General features: G+C 37.1%; 2 protein-coding genes across 2 annotated transcripts in view; one reads left to right on the forward strand and one right to left on the reverse strand.

The window, feature by feature from the left end:
• The first annotated feature begins 1,364 nt into the window (after positions 1 to 1,364).
• Positions 1,365 to 5,011, forward strand: LOC133532408 (zinc finger protein Xfin-like). Its single transcript, XM_061871056.1, has one exon. The coding sequence runs from the start codon at positions 1,487 to 1,489 to the stop codon at positions 4,367 to 4,369; it is 2,883 nt and encodes a 960-aa protein (XP_061727040.1). The 5' UTR covers positions 1,365 to 1,486; the 3' UTR covers positions 4,370 to 5,011.
• Positions 5,012 to 10,197: 5,186 nt separating this feature from the next.
• LOC133532441 (nuclear pore complex protein Nup98-Nup96) overlaps positions 10,198 to 23,669 on the reverse strand; it is a 90,011-nt gene continuing 76,539 nt past the window's right edge. Inside the window, exons 47-48 of the mRNA XM_061871117.1 lie at positions 13,519 to 13,776; positions 10,198 to 11,347 (exon numbers count right to left, since the gene is read on the reverse strand). Coding sequence (XP_061727101.1) covers positions 11,221 to 11,347; positions 13,519 to 13,776 — 385 coding nt within the window. The 3' untranslated portion in view covers positions 10,198 to 11,220. The remainder of the gene's footprint in view (positions 11,348 to 13,518; positions 13,777 to 23,669) is intronic.

Raw genomic sequence — 23,669 nt, forward strand, 5'->3', positions numbered from 1 at the left:
TAGGTCGGGCTTAATGTGGACCCGAATTATTTTAATACAGTTTTTAAGTCGTGTTTTTTATTTTTTATTTAAAGCTTTATTTTCAAAAAGTTCTGCACATACATGTTTCAATAAATGTTACTTTTCTATGGGAAGATGTATCGTCAGGTCTTCGTTCCCAACAAATTTGACCCACTGCCTGCATCTGAAAACATACAGCCTTGGACAAACATGACTTTATCTACAGTTTATATTCCAAGTATTTGCTAATGAGATGATCAACTGATTATTTAGCGCTAATATGCATCTAAAAATCATGTTTTTCGGCATCCAGTCATCAACAACCCTTTATCAATGCTCTAAGTTTTTATGTATTTATATGTCTGTTAATCATGAGAACCGGTCTGGCCTACTGGGCAGTAACCCTGCCTATGAAGCCGATGGTCCCAGGTTCAAATCCTGGTACGGGCATTTATTTGTGTGATGCGTATTTGTTCCTGAGTCATGTGTGTTTTCTATGTATTTATATGTATATATCGTTGTCTAAGTACCCACAACACATGTCTTATTGAGCTTCCTATGGGATTAAGTCAATTTGTGTAATAATGTCGTATAATATTTTTTATTGATCACAAAAAGAGAGATTAATTTACTTACATTTCAGATTAATATATTAAATAATTACTAGATTAAAAAAAAAATGTCAAATAATGACCATTAATGCATAGATGATAGATAATTTTCCACTGAAAATCTTCGACGAATTAATTTTGTGTCATATTGCATGCAAGTTCACAGGAAATTTCACATATTTTATTTAATTACACTGATATACAAATAAACTTACAATTATCGATAGTTTTAGTACATCCCTAGTTCACAACTAAAAATAATATAAAATATCAAATTTTCGATGTGTTTAAAGCCTGCTGCACCAAAATAAGGTCAAAAGTAACTAAAGCAATACGCACCGGTCTTTATCCAAGGGAAATTTCGCCATAAAATCCCTTTTTCGTGATTTTATTGAGTGGCTCGCTTGCCACATATTTCACACTTAGTGACCCGTTTTCTTGGTGGCATTGTAACAAAGTCGCTCTTTACTCTGATCACGGTTCACTATTTTCAATATTTTCACTAAATAATAAAGAAATTGCACGAAATATCCGAACTAAACATTGAAGCCTTCATAACAAACAAAACAATTAGGCTGACAGTTGACTTGACGTATACTTGACAGAATAAATAGCACTGACGTTTTATTTTTCTTCGTTGGCAAAGATTTGCGAAACAAGTTCCATACAAAACTTATTTTGTTCCTAGTTGCGTCAGCCTGGGATTGACTTGACAGGTCACAGATTAATAATATGTAGCTAGTGACAGGTAAAACGCCTCCTTCAAGTTCAGTCACTGCTCACTGGAAAAAACATAAAAAGAGTCAATTCTGATCTATAAAATAACTAAGATTATTGCCGATTTTTACAAATGTAGTTATAATAACCATCACAAAATGAAGAAATCTGAGCGTTCTGCTAACGCAGACGCGTCCGGCGAGGTTGTGCTATGCGAACCAGATGAAACTACCTGTTTAGTTTGCTTCGCCGAATTCCTCGATCCTGGTGATTTGGAGCTCCACATCCAGCAAGTACATCCATCTGGGAAGCTAGTAGAATGTCAATTTTGCGATAAAATAGTATCAGATGCGGAGGCTTACGTTTTACACATAAGAGATGCCCATTTACTGGACTTCAAGAGCTGTTTGCTTTGCTACAGAATTTTTGCTAATAATACACAGTTGAGGAAGCATGAAGCGAAGCATCCACCTTCCATGCGTGAAGGACCTTTCCCCTGCTCACGTTGCGGCCAATACTTCCTTACCAAATCTGAACTACGTCAACACGAGTATGGTAATCATTTTAATTCAGGTGAAGGGGTGTTTCTAGACAAATACTTTGACTTACTGTCATCCGTAATCAACATTAAAGCTAATACATTTATAAAATCGATTGAAAATGAAGATGAGTTCACTGGAAAGCAGTTTACTTATGTCTGCACATTTTGTAAGTACCGTAACACTGATTTAGAAGCATATGTAATGCATTTAAGAAAGAATAATTGCCGCACGCTTACTTGTGAACAGTGTTGCTCTGTTTTTAAGAAAAAGACTGGTCTAGCTCATCATTTAACCAGACAGACAGACTGTGGTTCTGTTATAGAAGAATTATGCAAGCCAAATAAAGTTAAACCTAAGCAGTGTGTGAAATGTCAAAAATATTTTGATAGTAAGGATATGAAAAGTCATGTTTGTATTCAGAGCTTGAAATGTTCCCACTGTGAGATTGTGTTTACAACTATGTACGAATTGTCCGAGCATCAGTCTAAAGCACATCCTTTAGCAGTAGAGCTGACCATGTGCAAATTTTGCCGGAAAGAGTGTGTCGGAACAGTCATGTTAGAAAAACACATCCAAAGATCCCATAGCCAGGAGCTACATCTTTATAAATATACATGTTCCTATTGCGATACAACTTTCAAGCACCCACAGCGCTTATTCGCACATTATTTTATGAAACATAAAGACATCGAACCATATCTTTGTAAGATTTGTGACATAAAATTTAGAATACGCAAGTCTTTCACTTTACATATAAAACTAAAACATAAAAGTGAGGGTTTTGTTGAATTTGATGAAAGACTCCATGTCTTTTTCACTGATAAAAAATCTGAAAAACCTTTTCAACCTGTCTCTAAGTATGGCCAGAAACCCCCTGAAGCTGATAGAAACATAAAACAAAAGGCTAAAAATAATAAAAGTCAAGACTTGCAGTTGGCAAACATGGAGTCTGATGTAAACTTCACTGAAACAGAAGGAAATCAAACTGATGCAAATGAAACAAAAGAAAAGTCAAGCCGGGCTGTCCGTAAGCGTAAAAAACCTGATATAGTCTTAGAATTATCTGATTATGACAGTGATGATGAACCTCTTGTAGTCACGAAGAAGAAAGCTAAGCTAAAATCGCAGTTAAGAAAGAGACCGCTACAATGGAAAAAGAAAAATCTAAAAAAACCCTCAAAAAGCCAATTTACATGTGACATATGCAAAAAGTATTGCTACACGTTCCAGAATTATCAGAACCATCTAAGTATGCATTTCAAAGATGAGTCTAAAAGGTGTATAAAATGTTCACTTTCATTTAAGACTAAAGCTGATCTGGAAAGACACATGAGGGATCAACATTCTAGTTCACGTTTGACAGAAACACTGAAAAGTATTCTAGAAAGAAGAAAGAAAGGGGAACAGACACAGGAGATATCAGCCACAAAGAAATTCCTCAACACCATAAAGAAAGTTGAAATTGAAAAGTATAATGTAACAGCAACTATAAAACCTATTAGTAAAGAATTGTCAGTACAAAAGTTCATAGAAAGCTTTACACCTGAAGGAGGGGAGGTTAAAAATGTTCAAATAACAAATAGTGTTAGTCTAATCAAAGTTGCTAACCCAGTCCCAAAGGAGCCTGTTATAAAGCTAAACAAATTCAAACCAGTACCAGAAATTAAGGAATCGCTCATTAAGCTAGCGATGCCTGTCAAGTTTAAAAAGTGTAATGAAAGACACAGTGTCACTGTTAAAAAAGTAAAAACTATGCCAATACAAACAAGGATTAACTTCACTTATGATGATGGTAACCAATTTCAAGATGACAATGATTATAATAATGACAATTCTGAGGAAGAAACTAAAGATAATATACCAGAAGTAGAACAAGAAGTAACTCTAGTAGAAACAGAAGAGGTGCCTAAGAGAAACCCAGCAACACATAAGATAGTTATACCAAAATTGCCTAAAGAATTAAAGTCTATAAGGATAGCACATCTTTTACCGGAAGCTCCTTATTATAAAATTGTAAAAATGGATGATATAATGAAGCAACAGCATCATCAAGAACCAGTTAAAAAAGATGATGGAAAAGCAAATGCTCCACCCGCAGAAGTGAGGTTACCGGATGGGACAAAGCTGGTTCATGTCAATCCTCTCGCACATCTTCTCGGAGATAAACCATTGGAGCAAATTGTGAAACCCAATAAATATTACAAAACTGGCACGAGAAATTTCCAAGATTTACTAGCAAATGCTTTGAAAAAACTAGATAGTGTACCCAAAAAACAGGTTAAAAAGAAAAATGGGAAAACAGAAAATATAATTAGAAAAGAAATAGAACTCTCTGAGAAAGAGAAAGAAACTGACGTTGATATATCAGATAATGTTCCTCCAGAGGAACAGGACAAAGTTGACTATGAATGTTCGGTTGAAGTCGATCCTAATGTTAAAGAAGGAAATGTAGATAATCAAACTTTTATTGATACAGAAAAAGACAAAAAACTTAAGTGATAAATGAAATGACTACTTTCGACTCTTTCGAGGAACTAAACCAAATATCTGAGAAAATAATAATCATTGCCTAATCATGTGTTTGGTATACGCCCAAATACCTAAGATGTGCCCCGGCCCCCTGGGGATAGCGAGAGATAGCTTGTTGAGATAGCGAAGCGCTTCAGTAAGTAGAAAAGATTGATTCATATCTTTCGCTCGCGGTGATATATACATTTAGTAGTAGTAGTAAACTCGTCAGTAAATCTGTAGACTATATTATTGTGAGTAGTAGAGAGAGATGTCAATTAACACAGCCATAAGTGCGACCAAGATGGCGAATCACGCGATCTCGCCATGTTTTCCCGACACGCTCTGAATTCTTCTGAACTTCTCCGAAACATATTTGCGTCGTCTCACTCGCTCACTTGCTCGTCACGCTCGGCCGGCTCATTCAATTCATGAGTGAGAAAGAGCGAGCAAGGAACACTGAGATAGATGAGTTACTGAGCGAGTAAATCATCAGTGAGTTGAAGAGTTCAATCAAAAGATATATTTCATTTAAATCACTCAATCGTGAACGACACATGTCTATACTCTGTATCTTTACGTATTTAAATAAAAGTAAACCAACGATTTGTAAATTAAATATTGATGTTTGAATTTAAAGTCTTTTTCCAGATTAGAAATTTTAGACCCTCAAAAGTAGTGGTAACTTTTTTCCTCAAAAATTAAATGTGAGTAATTAGGGGTCATCCATTAATTACATCACACGAATTTCTAGGTTTTTTGACCCCTCCTCCTTGTCATACTTAGTCACATTTGGAAAGCCCCTCCCCCCCTGGTGTGACGTCACATTTTTGGCAATTTTGTTTTCAAGGAAATCGGCAAATTGTATTAGGTATCAAGGTATCATTCATATTTTATCATAATATTTAAAAAAAGGAACATTAGTAATTTTATAACTCAAATCTGATTAGGAAAGAAAATTAAACGAATAAAAACGATTATCGTTCCATAAGGTTGTTATTTAACTGTACAGTGAATTTATAAATATATATATATTTTGGCTTACTGATGAAGTTAAAGTGACGTCACAAAGTTTGTGACCCCCCCCCCCCTCCCCTTGTCACAACATGTCACTTTTCCTTGACCCCCTCCCACCCCCTAAACGTGTGATGTAATTAATGGATGACCCCTTATGCACTGAATTATAGTGTCGTTTACATATTATTTTACCGCAATGTTAGATATCATAGGAACCCTAGCATTTCGGAAGACAATTTAATTACAACTACTTTTGAGGTTAGAAAAATTCTAATCTTAAAAAACGAGGTATAGACAAGAATCCTATATTAGTTATTCAACGCAGCTACTAATACAAGATAAACATCTTAAATTCTATTTATAACATGTGGTTTCATGCAATGATATCTGGCCACGACACATAATAATAATAATATTCTTTATTGTGCACAACGAGAACGTTATTAAATACAGCAAGCAACAACAGGCGGTCTTATCGCTAAAAAGCGATCTCTTCCAGACAACCTTCAGGTAGTAGAAATTACCTTCCTTGCCTTGTTTTTTGCCTTGTGTGGTAGGGCACAGCACAGCAGATGTCATTCCAGATCTAGAGCAGAGCCCAACCGGGGAAGTACCTCCACCTTACAGAAAACCGCAGCCAAATAACACTTGACCCTACTCATAGTGTTGTGTTCCTGCCGGTGAGTAAGGTTGCCAGAGCTCAACGAGGGGGGTGGGGTTAGGGTCGGCAACGCGCATGTAACTCCTCTGGAGTTGCAGGTGTACATAGGCTACGGAGACTGCTTACCATCAGGCAGGCCGTATGCTTGTTTGCCACCGACGTAGTATAAAAAAAATTACCGTAAGGAAGAAATATGTATAAGGGTAGCAAATATAAATCCTTATTCACACATCCTTACCTTCCTATGCTTGTAATGTGATATGCAATAAACTATTCTATTCTATTCTATTCCCAAGACTCACGGTCATTGACATATATCTAAGGACGGGCTTTACGGGCAATAAGAATGAGGCCAGTACAGCGGTGTCACTCACGAATTCGAGCCAATCGTGCAGTCTAACGCCACAACGCTATTGGTTGATGAGTTCGCATCACGCGCGCGATTGGTCGCCACTAGTTGCGTTGGACTGCACGATTGGCTCGAATTCGTGACACCACTGAACTAGCACCATTCTTAGTTCCTGTAAGGCCCGTCCTTAGATATATGACAATGCTCACGGTCCTGCCTATAGTACTTATTAAATTCGATGAAATGCTCAAAATTCATTGGCAAATTTTGTTTTTTCTAGTATAGCTGGACTTTAGGTTTGTAAATACCCTTATTTATAAATCTTTACGGGCCTGATTTAGGTAAATTATGTTTTATCCTTTTCTTACAAATACATAAGTCAAAATGACAGATAAAGACAAACAATTCATAGCTATACTCTATATCTTTAGGTATTTAAAAAAAGGTAAACAAAATCTACCCTCGATTGGCTTAACGAGCTATTACATTTTGTAGATGAAAACATTACATGATCCAATAATGTAGGGTTTAAAGTCAGGTCGTTCAGTGACAGATCCAGGCGCTTTTGTATTTGGTTGGTTAACCAATAAATGTTAAAACTACCCGAAAATGTACAAATTGTTTGTTTACTTTTATTTCAATACCTAAAGAATAAAGATACAGAGTATAATTCAGGCCAGTAACGCGTTTATGAATAACGCCTTTAGAAAATTATATGTAATTAAAAAAACCAGTATTATTTCAAAATATTTTTTATTACAATCGAAACGAATCCTTTAAAGAATGGCCAAGTTTATTGGATAATACATCACAGTAATACATACATACATGCAAAATCATACAACAAATGATTTTTTATTTATAATATTATAACAATGCTAATTATTGTATTTTACTTATTTCATAATAGAATGTCAGTTATTACAGTATCTAATGACTTTACTTATATAATATGCTTGGCTAAAATTAATACATATATATAACAATTATTATGTTGAATTAGAAACGGTATTTTTATTGCAAAAGTACAATGACGATTCTAACGAGCTCAAACTCAGTTGGATTGCAATTCGAATTAAATTAACGCCGTAAAAAAGTAGCAGTATAATCGCCATGAATATTCGCAAAAAAGAAAAATTGCCATAGCATATAAAGCTTGACCAGTAATATACATATGATCACGCGCCATATGGCGGAATTTCATTGGAAATATTTTTTTCGTTCTAAACTGAACTGTCACCCTATACATGAGAATGACAGTCCTCTTGACAATGATCATATATTTAGATTTTAGTACTGTTAGTTAAGTACGAAATAAATGTAAAGATGTACTCAAATCAATGTCAAAACTGTTAACATAATATAATATTAAAGATCTTACATTTTTGGTTTCATTTATATCATTATTTGGAAAATTTTACCTTTTGAACGCAAAGAACACCTAAAGTCGTCGTTACTAGTCGTGCCCACAGCGCCAAGGACGTATAGGTGTTATGGCGGACGCTGTCAAAGTAACCTTCACACTTTCGACAAAGGTTTACATTAGCTCGCGTGCGCCCGGGAGCTTGGCGTTTGAGTGATGTTTATGTTTATGACATAAAGCGTTCAAAGGGTTAAGAACATACACCGGATGCGTGGGCGTAGACGAGTGCGTAAAATCTTGAACGCACACGTCACGCAAGCGGTGTGACGTCTCTAAAAAAGATCTGTATATTACAACGCGCGCGTGCACGCCTAGGCACACGCATCTGGTTCCTAAAACAGTTGTAAACTTTTAGTAAATGTCACAAACTCAAAGATGAAACAAAATATGAATACCTATAGAAATTATTTACGGTCAAAATTGAATGTATTGAAATAAATAAATGTCAAATAACTGAAAGCTATATTGATATGAAGATGAAACTGTGTACAATAAAAATTAAGGTAGATTTTACTTATGTAAAAGCGACCCTTTTAAACTATAATATTAACTTAAAATAAAACTTAATTTATTTTTTACATATTTTAGGAATTAATCCGTAACTCGACTAAAAAATGCTTCATAAAATACTTCCGATTTCAAGGTCTTCAGCTGATGGGCTAGAGGGGGGGGGGGGGGGGGGGGGTGTTTCTCCTAAATTTACTTGGCGCCGTGCCGTGGAGCAAGCGTTGGGTATATCGAGGATGGGGTGAGAGGAGGTTACACCCCAGTGGGGGGGGGGGGGATTACGAATATTAATGAGATTACCTTTGATCGAATTTTCTCATATAACACAATAATGACGTATTTTGTTCAATACTGTATGTATAGTCACGTTTGAAAACATCGACACGATCGAAGTCCCAAAAATATGTATACACGCCTTTATGGCCCATATATTAGGGTACTGTATACATATTTTTGGCACTCTGTCCGTATCGATATTTTCAGACCTATGTATTTTTTTATTAAAGTACTTGCATCAACTGGATTACGTGCATGTATATTTAAATTTCAATACTCACTAAAATAATTTACTACGTTCGAGTTACGGATTTAACAAAACGCTTATGTTTCTATTTAAACTACACTATCGACTTATTAAATGTAGAAGAATTGTTGTCTATGAATTCCCCCGAGTTTGGCAGTTGCGGTAGATGGCGCTGTACGGCGCCATGCTTTTGTGAAACAGAGGGCTTACCGCGAACCCCGTTCGACGTGTTGCCTCCCTGTCACGCTTACGTACGAATTCACAAGTGCGACAGAGAGGCAACACGTCGAACGTGGTTCGCGGTAGGCCCTCTGGATTGTCAAACGTAAATATTTACAGCCAGAGTTATCGGATAGTGTGGAGCCTTACAAATCGTCTACATTTAACAGATCTATGAATATACAAAATTATCAAAACAGTTAAAAACACAACCCTGACTGATGTCTGTAGTTCATCATCTACATATAATTTTAAACAATGATCAGGCTGCGTTTCCACCAGAGACGAGCAAGGACGCGTAGGGAGGGATGTGTTTGTTAAGAAAGATAGAATCACTGCACGCTGAGCGAGGTAAACAAATGAAGTGATTTTATTGGTTGCCTATTTATAAAACACATCCTTCACATCTCTGATGGAAACGCAGCCTAAAGTAGGAAAACGACATAAATCAGAGTTGACTTTTCAACATAACTTTAAGTTACTACCTAGAAAACCGTCCAACTTTGCCCGGGTAGGTTAACTTTGCCAGCCATTGTGGAACCTAGCCACCATACAATATAAGTTACGCTCTAATTTTAAAACAACTTTCTGTAATAATACGAAATTTAAGTGGCGAGTAGAAGTTTTTACATACAATTTTTTTTTATCCACAAATTTTTTTCTATGTTAATGTCACAGCTGTTGGATCTCCAAATAAAAATAATAAATAAGTTTTTGGCAAAAATTTCATTTTTGGTACAAGCTTTTATCGCTGACTGTACTTTTCTTTCCACAAGTAACTAATACTCACTAACTAAGTAACTAGTATTTGTGTTGTACTCATCGAGACAATTCTAAAAACCCCAAACACAATTAGGTTACGTTGTTTTATCACAGAGTTCCTATGGCTACCTCCTGTCTCCATCATCAGATCATCTCTATGGTACCATAATATTGCATTGTCACCCGACTTACATATGTATGCAACTTTTCAGCTTCATCGGAAACCGGGAAGTGGGTCAAATTTAACTTGCAAGATTTAACAGACAATGGTCAGGTGAAAAAAAGCTTGTAAAAAAAAAAATGTGACGGAGTGAAGTTTTTTGAGATGAAATTTAGTTTTTCATATTTCCCATGTAAAATATAATCTACAGCTAGAAAGACATACAATAGCACTCGTTTTTATTTTATTTATTTGAGAGAATACGCAAATACAAGTGTGACAGAGTGGTCGCCCTCTGGCGACGCCCATACATAATATATAAAATCACATATATAACACATATTTAAAAGAGACTGCACTTTAATCTTTCTGGTTTAACCCCTTGGTTGACTGGTAGAGAATGCCTTCAGGCATAACGTCCGCCATTTGTACCTTCATGTATTGTGGAATAAAGATTAAATAAATAAATATAAATAAAGATAATGTGCAAGATAAAGGTAGTTTATTATTCAAGTAGGCATATTACAATGCGCTTATGAACGTCAAATAAAGCTACGCCAGCTCTAACCCTACACCTCTGATCCGAGAAGATTTAAATCCCCCCTCAAATGGAGGAGGGTATCCCAATATGGACCGACAAGAAACTCGGCAGAACATATCTTTTCAAAACATTAAATAAGAAAAAATACCATTTACAGTACATATGGTGCTACTTTATCGCACTAGTGCGAAAATTAGCATATTACGTTACTATGTCGAACATTTAAAGGGCCATATGTACTGTAAAACGTTGTACGATACATGTGCGAATAGGTAATTCGCAACTCGTGTCGATTTTCCTATTTTTCGCACTGTATCGTAATGTACTATTAGATTACTGGTTAGGTTCATGCCAAGATTCATGTAATTCTTAAATTACATGCTTTAATGCCGGTTCGTAATGACAGCGTAACGTGGATTGTATGGAAGCGGCTTTGTGCGGCAGATTCGTGTGACTCGGGGTTAACCTCTTAACTACAAGTATTATATAGCGTCAACCGGGGTGAATAGGGTCGGCTGGGGTGAATAGGGCCAAAACATAAATTGAGTTTTACCTGAAAATTCCTTAATATCTCCCACACAAAGTGTATCAAACAAAATCTACTATTATTTCAAATTTATATGGGTAGATATTAAGAAATTATTAGGTAAATCTCATTTTAAGTTTTGTCCCTATTCGCCTCAGCCGTCCCTTCTCACCCCGGTTGAGGGTATCGCTCGTTTACGCCTGTACCGTCGGCCTGTGTGGAGACGTGTCTGACGACTCCATGCACATTTCTGACGCCTGCTCGGCGAGCTCCATCGTGATCTGTCGATAAAACGATACATGTGAGAAATAGTACATTACTATAGAGGCCGGTTGCAGGCCAAGCAGATATAGACGGCCGAGCGTAGCGAGGTCGTCTAGGGATACGCGGCCGGCAACACCGTTTCTCGCAGAGATTTGTATAGTGCTTTTCTTAAACTAGCCATGAAATAATTTAAAAAAAAATAGGATGATGATGGTTGTTTCATGTCCTAATGTGATAGGTTATTCAGTGCGTGGGGTATTGAAGGGGAACAAAAATGTAATTATTTTGGCGCTACGACGCACGCCATTACGTTTTTTCTTTTCTTTTTCTTTTTTGTGTTTATTATTATTTTGGGGGTTATTGAAAGGGGAACGAAAATTTGATTACCTTTACGCTACGACGCACGGTTTAGGAGATACAGCCCTATAAAGATTTCTCCATGACAAAAAAAAAACTTTATGGGGCTGTATCTTCTAAACCGTGCATCGTAGCGTTTGTTCCCCTTTGATACCCTGAAATAATATTTAACAACACACAAAAAAGAAAAAAAAAAACGCAAAAGACAAAAAATAGAATGTTAATTGTATGTTTTTTATGGTTGAATGCCAAGACGTGCCATAATTTGACGTTTAAAAACAAAAGAAGGTTGCCTTACAGGCCTGGGTGTGTAAGGCTGTATGAAATTACTTTACGAGTACATATCATCTTCACTCATCGCACCTGATATGTAGTATTTCCGGACCTAATTTGAAGTAAGTCATGTCAACATTTCGTTACAAGTTTGAGAAAAAGTAGATGTTAACCAAGGGATGAAAGTTCAGGCTCGGACTCGACCTCGACAGCAATGGTGCTTTTACCTAAGTTAACTTCTTTTCATTTCGAATACGAGTAAAGTAAAATACATATGTATTTAAAAAAATATGAGTAAGTCGTTTCTAGTATTTCTTGAGAGTATTTTCAAATAACAATTTAGGTAAAAGTATTATGATGTATGGAATGGGGGGTTAAATATCAGAATATAAATTGTACTACAAATCCATTTAATATCAAATTTTAATTGCTCATCGTAATATAAACGAAAAAAAAACGTACTGGGGGAGTAAAATGCTCTAGTGCAAAAACTATCATTTTCTGCACACTTTTTAGAAAAACAACGACTAAAAAAATATTAATTTCGACGATGAAAAGAGCCGTGTGACTCTTTTCATCGTCAACAATTTTGGCGATATACGTCTTTATTGCACATTTTATACCTTCTGTCGGGCGGTGGTGGTGCGACTGAGAGAGATAGTATCTTATGACGCATCCTACATACTGAGAGAGAGAGATAGTCCCACCAGTCCTATGAAACTGTCCGCGCAAGCTCGGATTTATGCCTATGAATCTCGTCCCGCCGGTACAAAACCTAGTTGGTTGCCACACACGCTCACGCACGCACGTCACCGGGCGCTGTAATATAATTTCTATTTTTACGATAGTTATAAGGTAAGTTGTAAGTAGGTACTATGAAATTTCTTTAAACATGTCATGTTTTATGCGAAACTATTTGAAATAGGTATCTAATTTAAGTTGGTTTGGTACGTAAATGTTTATTTTAACGACAGTAGTTATGTACTTAACTTTACACCGAAAAGTACTGCCATTACTTATGCCCTGGTTATCTTATAATTATTGAATATTACACGCTATGCTGTTATAGAAACTAACTATGGCAAGTTCTAATATTAGTTTGATCAAACGATTTCGAGACCGATATGGACATGAATGAATTAAAACTTATATTTTTACCTAAGTAGGCAGATATCTTTATTGAATCTATATTGGGTATACCTACTGTCGCATAGGAAACAGAATAACCTAAAACCTGCACTAAAACAAGCCACAATAACAGATTACTTAGAGAAAGAAAAAAATCATACATTTAATAAAAGTAAAACAATTGTAAATGAATAATTAAAATACATAATTTAAGATATCGATTTTATTTTATTTCACTTCGCTGTTTAAGTAGGTATTTATTTGTAAAATCATTTCTAAACATAGGCAACCCCAGCGTTGTGTCGGTGCGCGCGATGCGTTGAAGGTCACTCCATTGTATTTTTGTGTAGGTATCAAAACGGTAGGTATTTGCGTTTCCTTTGAGAGATAAGTATCTGTTCGTAAGAACTATTATATGATGTGGTAATACCTTCTGTCGGGCGGTGGCGGTGCAGTCGGGGGCGGTGCAACTGAGAGAGACTGTATCTGCTGTCGCGTCTTACATACTGAGAGAGAGAGCAGACACAGAGACAGTAATACCTTCTGTCGGGCGGTGGCGGTGCAGTCGGGCGGCAGCGGCAGGGCGGCCAGCAGCGCGGCCAGGTGCGCGGGCGGCTCGCGCGCCGCCACGGCCAGCTGCAGCAGGCGGGCGCCCATCTCGGCGCGGGCCGCGCAGTGCCGGGGGGTTCTATGAAGTTAAAGTTATACATAGTAAGTTTTTTGGACTCCTCTACTGTTATCTGTCACGAGATGGTCTGATGTTGTGAAGAGGGTGGTTGGCGGCAACATGCAGTGCGTGTGCAATATGGCTTATGACCGCACAATATGGAGACGGAGTATACATGGTCGCGATCCTCAGCAGGGAGGGACCGAGGAAGAAGAAGAAGACTGTTATCTGTCATTTATACATTCATGAACACTAATATAAGAGCATACATATTTGGTTTGAAGAAAAGTCTATATTGTCTATTCCTTATAACAGCACTTGTGCTTTAAAATCGCTAAAACGTTCCTGCGATTAATGGCTACCAACCGAACAAAATCAAAATTAATAAAATTTAAACTTAGTACGAGTATATATTACTACCAATTAACGAAATATTAATTAGGTTGTGTATTAGAAACAATTGCTTCATAAGTCAGAAACGCGCATGTGGCACCCTTAATATAGCAACACCCATAGACTACGAAGACCGCTTAGCGTTGCTTGTTAGTCTCCATAGGCTACTGTTGCCAAAATCGTGAAAAAACTATCAAAAAATAGAATTTAGCAAGAAGCAAGTACCAGGGCCTCATGAGTTACGAGGAGGTGTCGCCGACCGGCCGGGCCGCGGCGGGCCGGGCGCGGAACAAGGGATGCTCGCGTATCTTAGCTGTTTATTTTTGGTTTGTTTACCTATATGTTATGTTTCTAGAAAAAGTATTGTATGCGACGTTTTATATGTCAAAAAATGCTCGTAGCGTATTCCTTTACGATGTTCGCCTACGCCTTTATTGACCCTTCTTATACAACAGTTGCATAAAATACTATTAATCAAAAATTTCACTTTTGATTCAAACTTTAAATAACCACCTCCATCTTCAGATCAGCTAGATGGTACCTTAATATTAGATTGTCACCCCACATATATTCAAATATGTTAAGTTTCAGCTCAATTGAATAATGAAAAGTGGGTCTAATTAATCTTGCAAGATTTGATTACATTTTTTTTTTTTCCGGTTCCGGTATTTCAACAGTAAAGATGGTTGTCAGTGCTTTCCGTGGAAAATAATTAATAAGTCAGTGTAAACGAAGCTAAAACAATTGGACTGTGAATAATATTATACATTAGAAGTGTACGAAAGGATACTAGTGAAAATCCCAACGTTTTACGTAAAATTCGCAACAAAAAATCAGTGAAATAACCGATGCAAACATAACCTTCAAAGTTAAATGTCATATCAATATCACAGACCACAAATCGGATATTTGGATCTTGCCATTGCCAACATAACAGTTTACTTTCAGTGTTGTCACACAAAAAAAAAAAAAAAAAACTAAACATCAATAAAAGTGACATATTAGAAAGACAAGCAACCTAACAAGAAAAATTACATTCCATTTCAAGCAAACATTTCGTTATTGCATCATGGAGAACATGAATGAACAGATGAATCTATTGTTGAATAAAATGAAAGAAGAATTCCAAAAACAAACTAATATAATAAATGAAACGGTCCAGCAAACTATTGCGTCATCAATAGAAGAAAAATTATTGCCGATTAAGCAGGAAACCGAAAATTTGAAACTTGAGAATAACATGCTGAAATCTAAAATGAAAAACTTGGAATTGGAATCGAAACGGAACAACTTGATTATTCACGGCGTGGAAGAAAAAGAAAGAAACAGTAATGAGCTGATGGAAATAGTTCTGGAAACTTTAAATAATGTCGAAAATAAATTAAACAGTGCCGAATGGGATAAGTGGGAAATTAGTAGAGCGGAAAGATTGGGAAAAAAGATCGAGCATAAAATAAGACCTATTAAAATAACTCTCACACTAGGATGGCGAAAACTGGAACTTCTTAGAAATAAAAAATATTTGCCAAAAAATGTGAAAATTACCGAAGACTTCACAAAAGAAGTTCTTGAAGAGAGAAAGACCCTCATACCGAAAATGATAGAGGCAAGGGAGTCAGGAAAATATGCCATAATAAAACATGACAAGCTTGTAATTAAGGAAAAAAGGGCAGAACATAACGAGAAAAGGAAAAGGGTACCATCTTCACCCCCGTCTACACCAACAAACAATTCCAGTGGGATCGAAGACCAAGAAAAAATTATCCAGCCTGCTAAACAATCTAAAATTAACTCATTTGAAACAACGACAAACAATAAGAATTTGCAGACTAAAGCACAGTCAAAAAACTAGTAAATTATGGTAACCGGGAAATAAAAATTAACAATAGTACAACCCCAGCGATCAATCAAAACAAAACATTACTCCCCAAGCCGACTGGTCATCGTGGGGATTGCGACCGAAACCCTCCAGAAAGTAAAATACCTCACATACACAAAAAGTATAAAAACCAAAAACAACCTATAAGAAATCAATCCAAAAAACAAAAAAATAAAAACATCTATATTGCAACTTTTAATGTGAGAACACTGCGAACAGCAGAATCTTTGATACAGTTAGAACAATCCGTAGAAAATATAAAGTGCGATATAATTGGCTTAAGCGAAGTAAGGAGAGTAGGAGAAGAAATCATAGACCGAAATGAATACATATTCTTTTATAAAGGTGAAACAAAGGGTATGTTTGGAGTTGGATTTTTAGTAAATGTTGTAGGTAGTTCTATAATAAGGTATATCTACCCGTTATTATTTTAATAAACCAGTTGTCATCTGAGCTCGGTGTTTGATTTACTACATGGTGGCAGCGGTGAAAAATAAATAGTTTTTGTGCAGTTATTGGAGTTTATTGGTGTAAGAATTATAAGTTATTGTGTTTGTGCTAAAGTGTACTTCAAATGGAACATGCGAGACCGCCTCCCGAGCTCAACACCGACGGGAGCCCCGTCAGCCGGGCTGACGCGTGGCAATGTTGGAAGATGCAATTCAATTTATTTCTTAAGGCATCTGGAGTAGTTAAAGAAGACTCCGCGACTCAGGCCAGTTTGCTTATCAACTTAATTGGACCCGAGGGGTTCAATGCATATCAAACATTCGAGTTCAACAAAGAAAGTGATCGCGATGATATAAAAATCCTTCAAGAAAAGTTCGATGGATATTTTGGTCTGAAACCGAACATAACTTTAGCGAGATACAAATTTTTTACTCGCAGCCAAGAAGATGGAGAAACTATAAGCCAGTACGTAACGGCACTTAGATTATTAACAAAAAAACTGTGCATTTTCCTCATTGGAACAGGATTTGATTCGCGACCGTATCGTCTGCGGCATAAGTAGCACTATCGTGAGAGACCGACTGCTTCGTACGGAGGATTTGACACTCGATAAGGCGATAAAAATTTGCCAAGCGGATGAGATATCGAGTGACGGTTCCCGGAGACTAGACGCACTCAAAATAAGCGCGGGTCCCTCGCAAGTGGACGCCGTGCAGCTCCGTGGCGGCAGGGCTGGCCGCGGGGCCCGAGGCGGCGGGCGCTGGAGGCCGAGCCGCGGCGCCTGGGGCGCCCGGCCCGGGGGCAGCGGCGCGGCGCCGCCCGTGTCCGGGGTGCGGCCAGACCTGTGACCCCGGCAAGTGTCCGGCTAATGGAGTGCAGTGTTTCATGTGTCAGGGCTATGGGCATTTTGCGCGAATGTGTGTGAGTAAATCGGTAAATAATAAAAAGGTGTATGACATTGCGGTTTGTGACGATGAATCGGGTAATGAGTACGAGTCGTTTTATGTACCGGTGATTGCTAATGTTTCGTCAGTGAGTTCATCATCAAAGGACTGGTATGAGACACTAAGAAGTGAGTATGGCGAGGAAAATTTTAAACTTGACAGTGGTGCCGATATAAATATGTTATCTTATCACAGGTATTTGCAATTAGGTTGTGACCCAAAACTGATTGTAGACGAACCGAGCACGAGATTGTTTTCTTATTCTCGCGATGTTATTCCTATTAAAGGTGTTTCTATTATGGATTGGTATTATAAAAACCGAGTTTATAAACTAAAATTTGCAATAGCTGGTGACGAGCATTCTGAAAGCGTACTGGGGCGTGACAGTTGTACCGAGTTAGGGTTAATTAAACGTGTCCATTCTGTAGATTTATCTAAATATAGTAATTTATTTGAAGGGCTGGGCTGTCTTCCAGGGCTGTACCACATAGTGGTGGATGAGACTGTTCAGCCGGTTATTAGTGCCACTCGGAAGGTACCGATAGGTCTACATGATAAATTGCGGCAAGAGCTAGATAGAATGGTACAGTTAGGAGTTATTCGTAAAGTGAGTCATCCCACGCGATGGGTAAATGCGTTAGTTATCGTGGCTAAGAAAAATGGGTCACTTCGTATCTGCCTTGATCCCCGCCCGCTCAACTGCGCCGTGCAACGCGCTCACTTCCAACTGCCGACTATCAATGAAATAGCTGCTAAACTTCACGGGGCCCAGTACTTTTCAGTTTTAGATGCTAGTTCGGGGTTTTGGGCTATACAATTGGATGAAGAGAGTGCCGACTTATGCACGTTTGGCACGCCATTTGGCAGATACCAGTATCTTCGCTTGCCATATGGAATTAATTGTGCTTCGGAAGTATTTCATGCTAAGATTAAACAGCTGTTAGAAAATTTAGATGGAGTCGACTCGTTCATTGACGATATTATTTGTTGGGGCCGCACGAAGGAAGAACATGACGAAAGGTTAAATAAATTATTAAAAAGGGCAACGGAAATAAATTTGAAATTTAATAAGGATAAATGTAAGTTACGTGTAGAGGAAGTAACGTACTTAGGACACGTATTCAATAAAAACGGTATGAGACCCGATCCCGAGAAGATTAGGGCCATAAAAGATATGCCCACGCCTGAGGATAAAAAATCGCTTGAGCGATTTTTAGGTGCAATTAATTTTTTGTCTAAATTTATCCCCAATTATTCGGAACATACTTTTCCATTAACTAGATTGCTTAAAAAAGAATCCGTATGGTTTTGGGATTCCGTGCACGACGAGGCGTTTGCTAAATTAAAAGATTTGGTGTGTAATGCGCCAGTGTTGACGCTGTTTGACGCGTCGCAGCCTGTAGTGATTTCGGTAGACGCGAGCTCGGTGGCGCTGGGCGCCACGGTCCTCCAGGGCGGGCGGCCTGTCGAGTACGCGTCGCGCACGCTCACCGACACACAAATGAGGTATGCGCAAATAGAAAAAGAGATGCTGGCGATTGTGTTCACGTGTGAGAAATACCATCAGTACATTTATGGTCAAAAGAATGTTATTGTAGAAACTGACCATAAACCATTAGAAAGTATTTTCAAAAAAGCATTAGACACTATCCCAGTACGCTTACAGAGAATGTTGTTACGTTTGCAGGGTTATGACTTAAAAGTTAGCTATAAACCTGGTAAATATATGTATATACCCGATACCTTATCGCGCGCGCCTCTCCCAGATTTATATGATGACTCAATAAGTAGATGTGTTGTGTACCAAGTGAATCAATTACTGGACAGCGTACAGATGTCACAATCTAAACTCAAACTCATAAGGGAGGAAACTGTAAAAGATGAAGCCTTGTGTCAGTTAAAAGAATATATAAATAAGGGTTGGCCACAGTACAAACGTGATGTTATTGAAAAATTGAAATGTTATTGGTCATATAAAGACGAGTTACAAATAATTACAGACATAATTTTTAAAAATAAGCTTATTCTAATCCCTGCTGCGTTAAGAGGACAAATGCTAAAAATCATTCATGACGGTCATCAGGGCATTGACCGCTGCAAGAGCCGCGCGCGAGAGGTATTGTTCTGGCCAGGCATCACACGCGACATTGAGTTGTATGTGCGGCGCTGTGAGGCCTGCCAAGAGTGCCAGAATGCTCCCGCTAGGGAACCTATGTTGCCAGTACCTATTCCAGAATTGCCGTGGTGTAAAGTAGGAATGGATATATTTGAGTATCGAAAGCAGTACTTTCTGATTATGGTTGATTATTTCTCGGGATATGTTGAGGTGGCTCAGTTGAAAAACATGACATCATTATCTGTAATTAGTGTTATGAAAGAGAATTTTGCTAGATACGGGATACCGCAAACAATAATCACAGATAACGCTACCACATTTACAAGTCGGGATTTTAATCGGTTCAAAAGTCAATGGGGATTTGAGCACATAACATCTTCCCCCCACTACGCTCAATCTAACGGAAAGAGCGAAAGAGCCGTTCAAAGTATAAAAAAGATTTTAACAAAATCAATAAATAGTGGTACGGATTTCTATCTAGATTTGTTAAGTTACAGAAATACGCCACGTGGAAACATAGGTTCCCCCGCGCAATTGTTAATGGGTCGAAGGTTGAATTGCAGGTTGCCTGTTCATCATAGTTTGTTAGAACCGGTTAATATGAATTTGCGTTGTCATAAGGCACTAACTAAGCAACAAAATAAAACAAAAACAAACTATGACAAACGTTGTAGGCATCTTGCAAAATTAAATGTTGGCGATGACGTAATAATAATGGACCACACTAGTATGACTAATAAAATGAGAGGGAAAATTGTAAAAACGTGTAGTACTCCCCGGTCATACATAATAAAAAATCGGAGAGGTATGGAATACCGTCGTAATCGCAGGCATTTAATTAAGTGCGAGCCGGTTGCGCCACCGCCACCGACCACGCAACCGCCGGGACAAGGTTCGAGTCCGCTCGATGTACAGTATGCGCCTGTTGTCGAGCAGGCTCCGAACCCGTGTACGAGCGTTACTACCCAAACTACGCAGCCCAACGAGCCCACACTGACTCGTAACAGAGCTCGCAAAATGGGTATTGATATCAATGCTTTGTTTTAAGTATACCAATTTACTTGTACTTATTTAAAAAACTTATTATTATTCTCTCATCTCTTTTGTTTGTTTTTCTTTTCTTTTCTCTTTTGAAACAAAGAGGAGAGGAATGATTAGGTATAAATGAGTTATTCTTCTCAAGTTACTTTAGTTTTATATACGTAAGTTTAGTATGCATGCTTATTATTTTTAAGGGAAAGATGTTGTAGGTAGTTCTATAATAAGGTATATCTACCCGTTATTATTTTAATAAACCAGTTGTCATCTGAGCTCGGTGTTTGATTTACTACAGTAAAAAAGCAACTATCAAAGGAAATTGAAGAATTTATAGGTGTTTCAGAGAGAATTGCAGTCCTAAATATAAATATACCAGGCTGTAATAAATGGTCGATAATACAAGTATATTCACCAACAGATACAGCTACGCAAAAAGCGAAAAATTCCTTCTATAAAGACCTAAGGGATACTTTAGAAAATACACACAAAAATAAAATATTAATGGGAGATTTTAACAGTACCTTGGGATCAGATAAAATAAATAACAACAATATTGGCAACTATACTACAGGAAAAAGAAATGACAATGGTGACAGATTAATAGAATTCGCAACAGAAAATAGATTATACATATTGAATACATTTTTCAAAAAACGTTTTAGTAAAAAATGGACTTGGATATCACCATTAGGAGTAAAGGACGAAAGAGATTTTATATTAAGTAACAATCGGAAAATATTTGAAGATATAGAGCCACTTAATAATGTTAATTTTAACTCGGATCATAGATTATTACGAGGAAAAATAACAGCGAAAACCCCAAAACAATCAAGAAAACACATAACCAACACTAAAATAATGATCCCCCAATCCATACCCGAAGAACTACAAAATACGCTATCAGAGAGACTCACAAGAACTAAACATGCGACTAGTATACAAGATAGATACAACATATTGGAACAGGGATTGACCGATATAAATAACCAATTCAGACTAAAACCTGAGAGAAAAGATAAAATAGGACCAGAAGCAAGTAACCTTATCGAACAAAGACAACTACTATTTATGGACAGGAAAAATAAGAGACGAGAAATAACACATATTAGCAAAAGAATCAACGAAAGTATTAGACAATATAGACAAAAAATAAGGATAGATAAAATTCAATACTACATAGAAAAAACTGGCGGAGTAAAGAAAGCTATGAAACAACTACGAGAAGAAAAACCATGGATAACGTCTATTAAGAACATAAATAAAAAGCAAATATACAAAAGATTAGATATAATGGATGTAGCGACAAAATTTTACAAAGATTTATACAGTGACGGCAATGATAATAATCAATCAGACGATAATCAAGAAAGAATAGAAAAAACAAAAACTAATGTTAAAAACGAATATGACAGGATCCCGGATTTTCTAAGAAGAGAAGTGGAGTATGCAATTCTTACACAAAAGAATGCCAAATCTCCCGGAGAAGACAACATTAGTAATGAGCTCCTAAAAGTCGTCCTTAACACCATCTTAGACCCACTGACAGACCTTTTCAATGAAATTCTGGAAACGGAGACTATACCTGAACAATGGACCAAGACCACAATCACTCTTTTACACAAGAAAGGAGACAAAACTGAAATGAACAATTATAGACCAATAAGCTTGATGAGTAATTTATATAAGGTTTTTTCGAAATTACTATTAGGACGTGTCACAAAAATCTTAGAAGAAAACCAGCCAAGGGAGCAAGCCGGATTTAGAAAGAATTTTTCTACTATAGATCATATCCTAGTCATCAAACAGATAATAGAAAAATGCCATGAATATAGACTGAAATATTATGTAGCATTTGTAGACTACAATAAGGCTTTTGACTCCCTTAAGCATGATGAGATATGGAAATCACTTAGAGAACAAGGAATCTCAGAAAAATACGTTAGAATTATAAAAGAAATTTACTCAAACAGCACGGCTAGGATTAAACTAGAGCGGACAGGCAAAGAGTTTCCTATAAAGAAGGGAGTCCGTCAGGGTGACCCCTTATCACCAAAAATATTTACTGCGGTCCTTGAAAGCGTTTTTAGACGCATGAATTGGGAAAACTTTGGACTCAATATTAAAGGGAGAAAACTCAATCACCTACGGTTCGCAGATGACCTTATACTGGTAACAGATAACCCTTCAGAGCTGAAAACTATGTTAGAAGATTTAGACACACAAAGCAAACTGGTAGGCCTCTCTATGAATATGTCAAAAACAAAATTAATGACGAACAGTACTAAAAAGCAAATTATACTGAATGGAAAGGAAATAGACTATGTCAATGAATATGTATACCTCGGGCAGATAATATCACCTGAAGACCAAACGGATAAGGAACTCGAGAAAAGAACCACAAATGCATGGAGAAAGTTTTGGTCTTTGAAAGAAGTATTTAAGACAAAAGAAATACCTACAGGACAGAAATTTAAAGTTTTCAATAGTTGTATAATACCAATAATAACTTATGGTTGCCAAACTTGGGGACTTACAAAAAAGCAGCACCAAAAACTTAATGTGTGTCAAAACCATATGGAAAGAAGCATACTTAATATAAAACTTAGAGACAGAGTCAAATTGTCCATAATTAAGGAAAAATCAAAAACAAAAACAATAACTAAAATAATAAAACAACAGAAGTGGCGCTGGACAGGCCACATGATGCGAGAAAACATAGATAAGTGGACAAAGGACCTTGTAGAGTGGTGCCCTAGATATAATAAAAGAAAGAGTGGTCCACAAAAGTTTAGATGGTCAGATGATTTGAGTAGAATAGGAGGAGGTAAATGGATGCAAACAGCAAAGGAAAGAAATAAATGGAAAGAAATGGAGGAGGCCTACGTCAAAGGACGAGTTGAGGTCAATGTTGTGAAACAAAATTAATTACATTAATTGTGATAACTGAAGACTTCAATAATAAAGGCTATTTACATTACATTACATTACATTACATTAGAAACAATTGCTTCATAAGTCAGAAACGCGCATGTGGCACCCTTAATATAGCAACACCCATAGACTACGAAGACCGCTTAGCGTTGCTTGTTAGTCT

Source organism: Cydia pomonella, chromosome 27 (genome assembly GCF_033807575.1).
Source record: "Cydia pomonella isolate Wapato2018A chromosome 27, ilCydPomo1, whole genome shotgun sequence".
Lineage (NCBI taxonomy): Eukaryota > Metazoa > Arthropoda > Insecta > Lepidoptera > Tortricidae > Cydia > Cydia pomonella.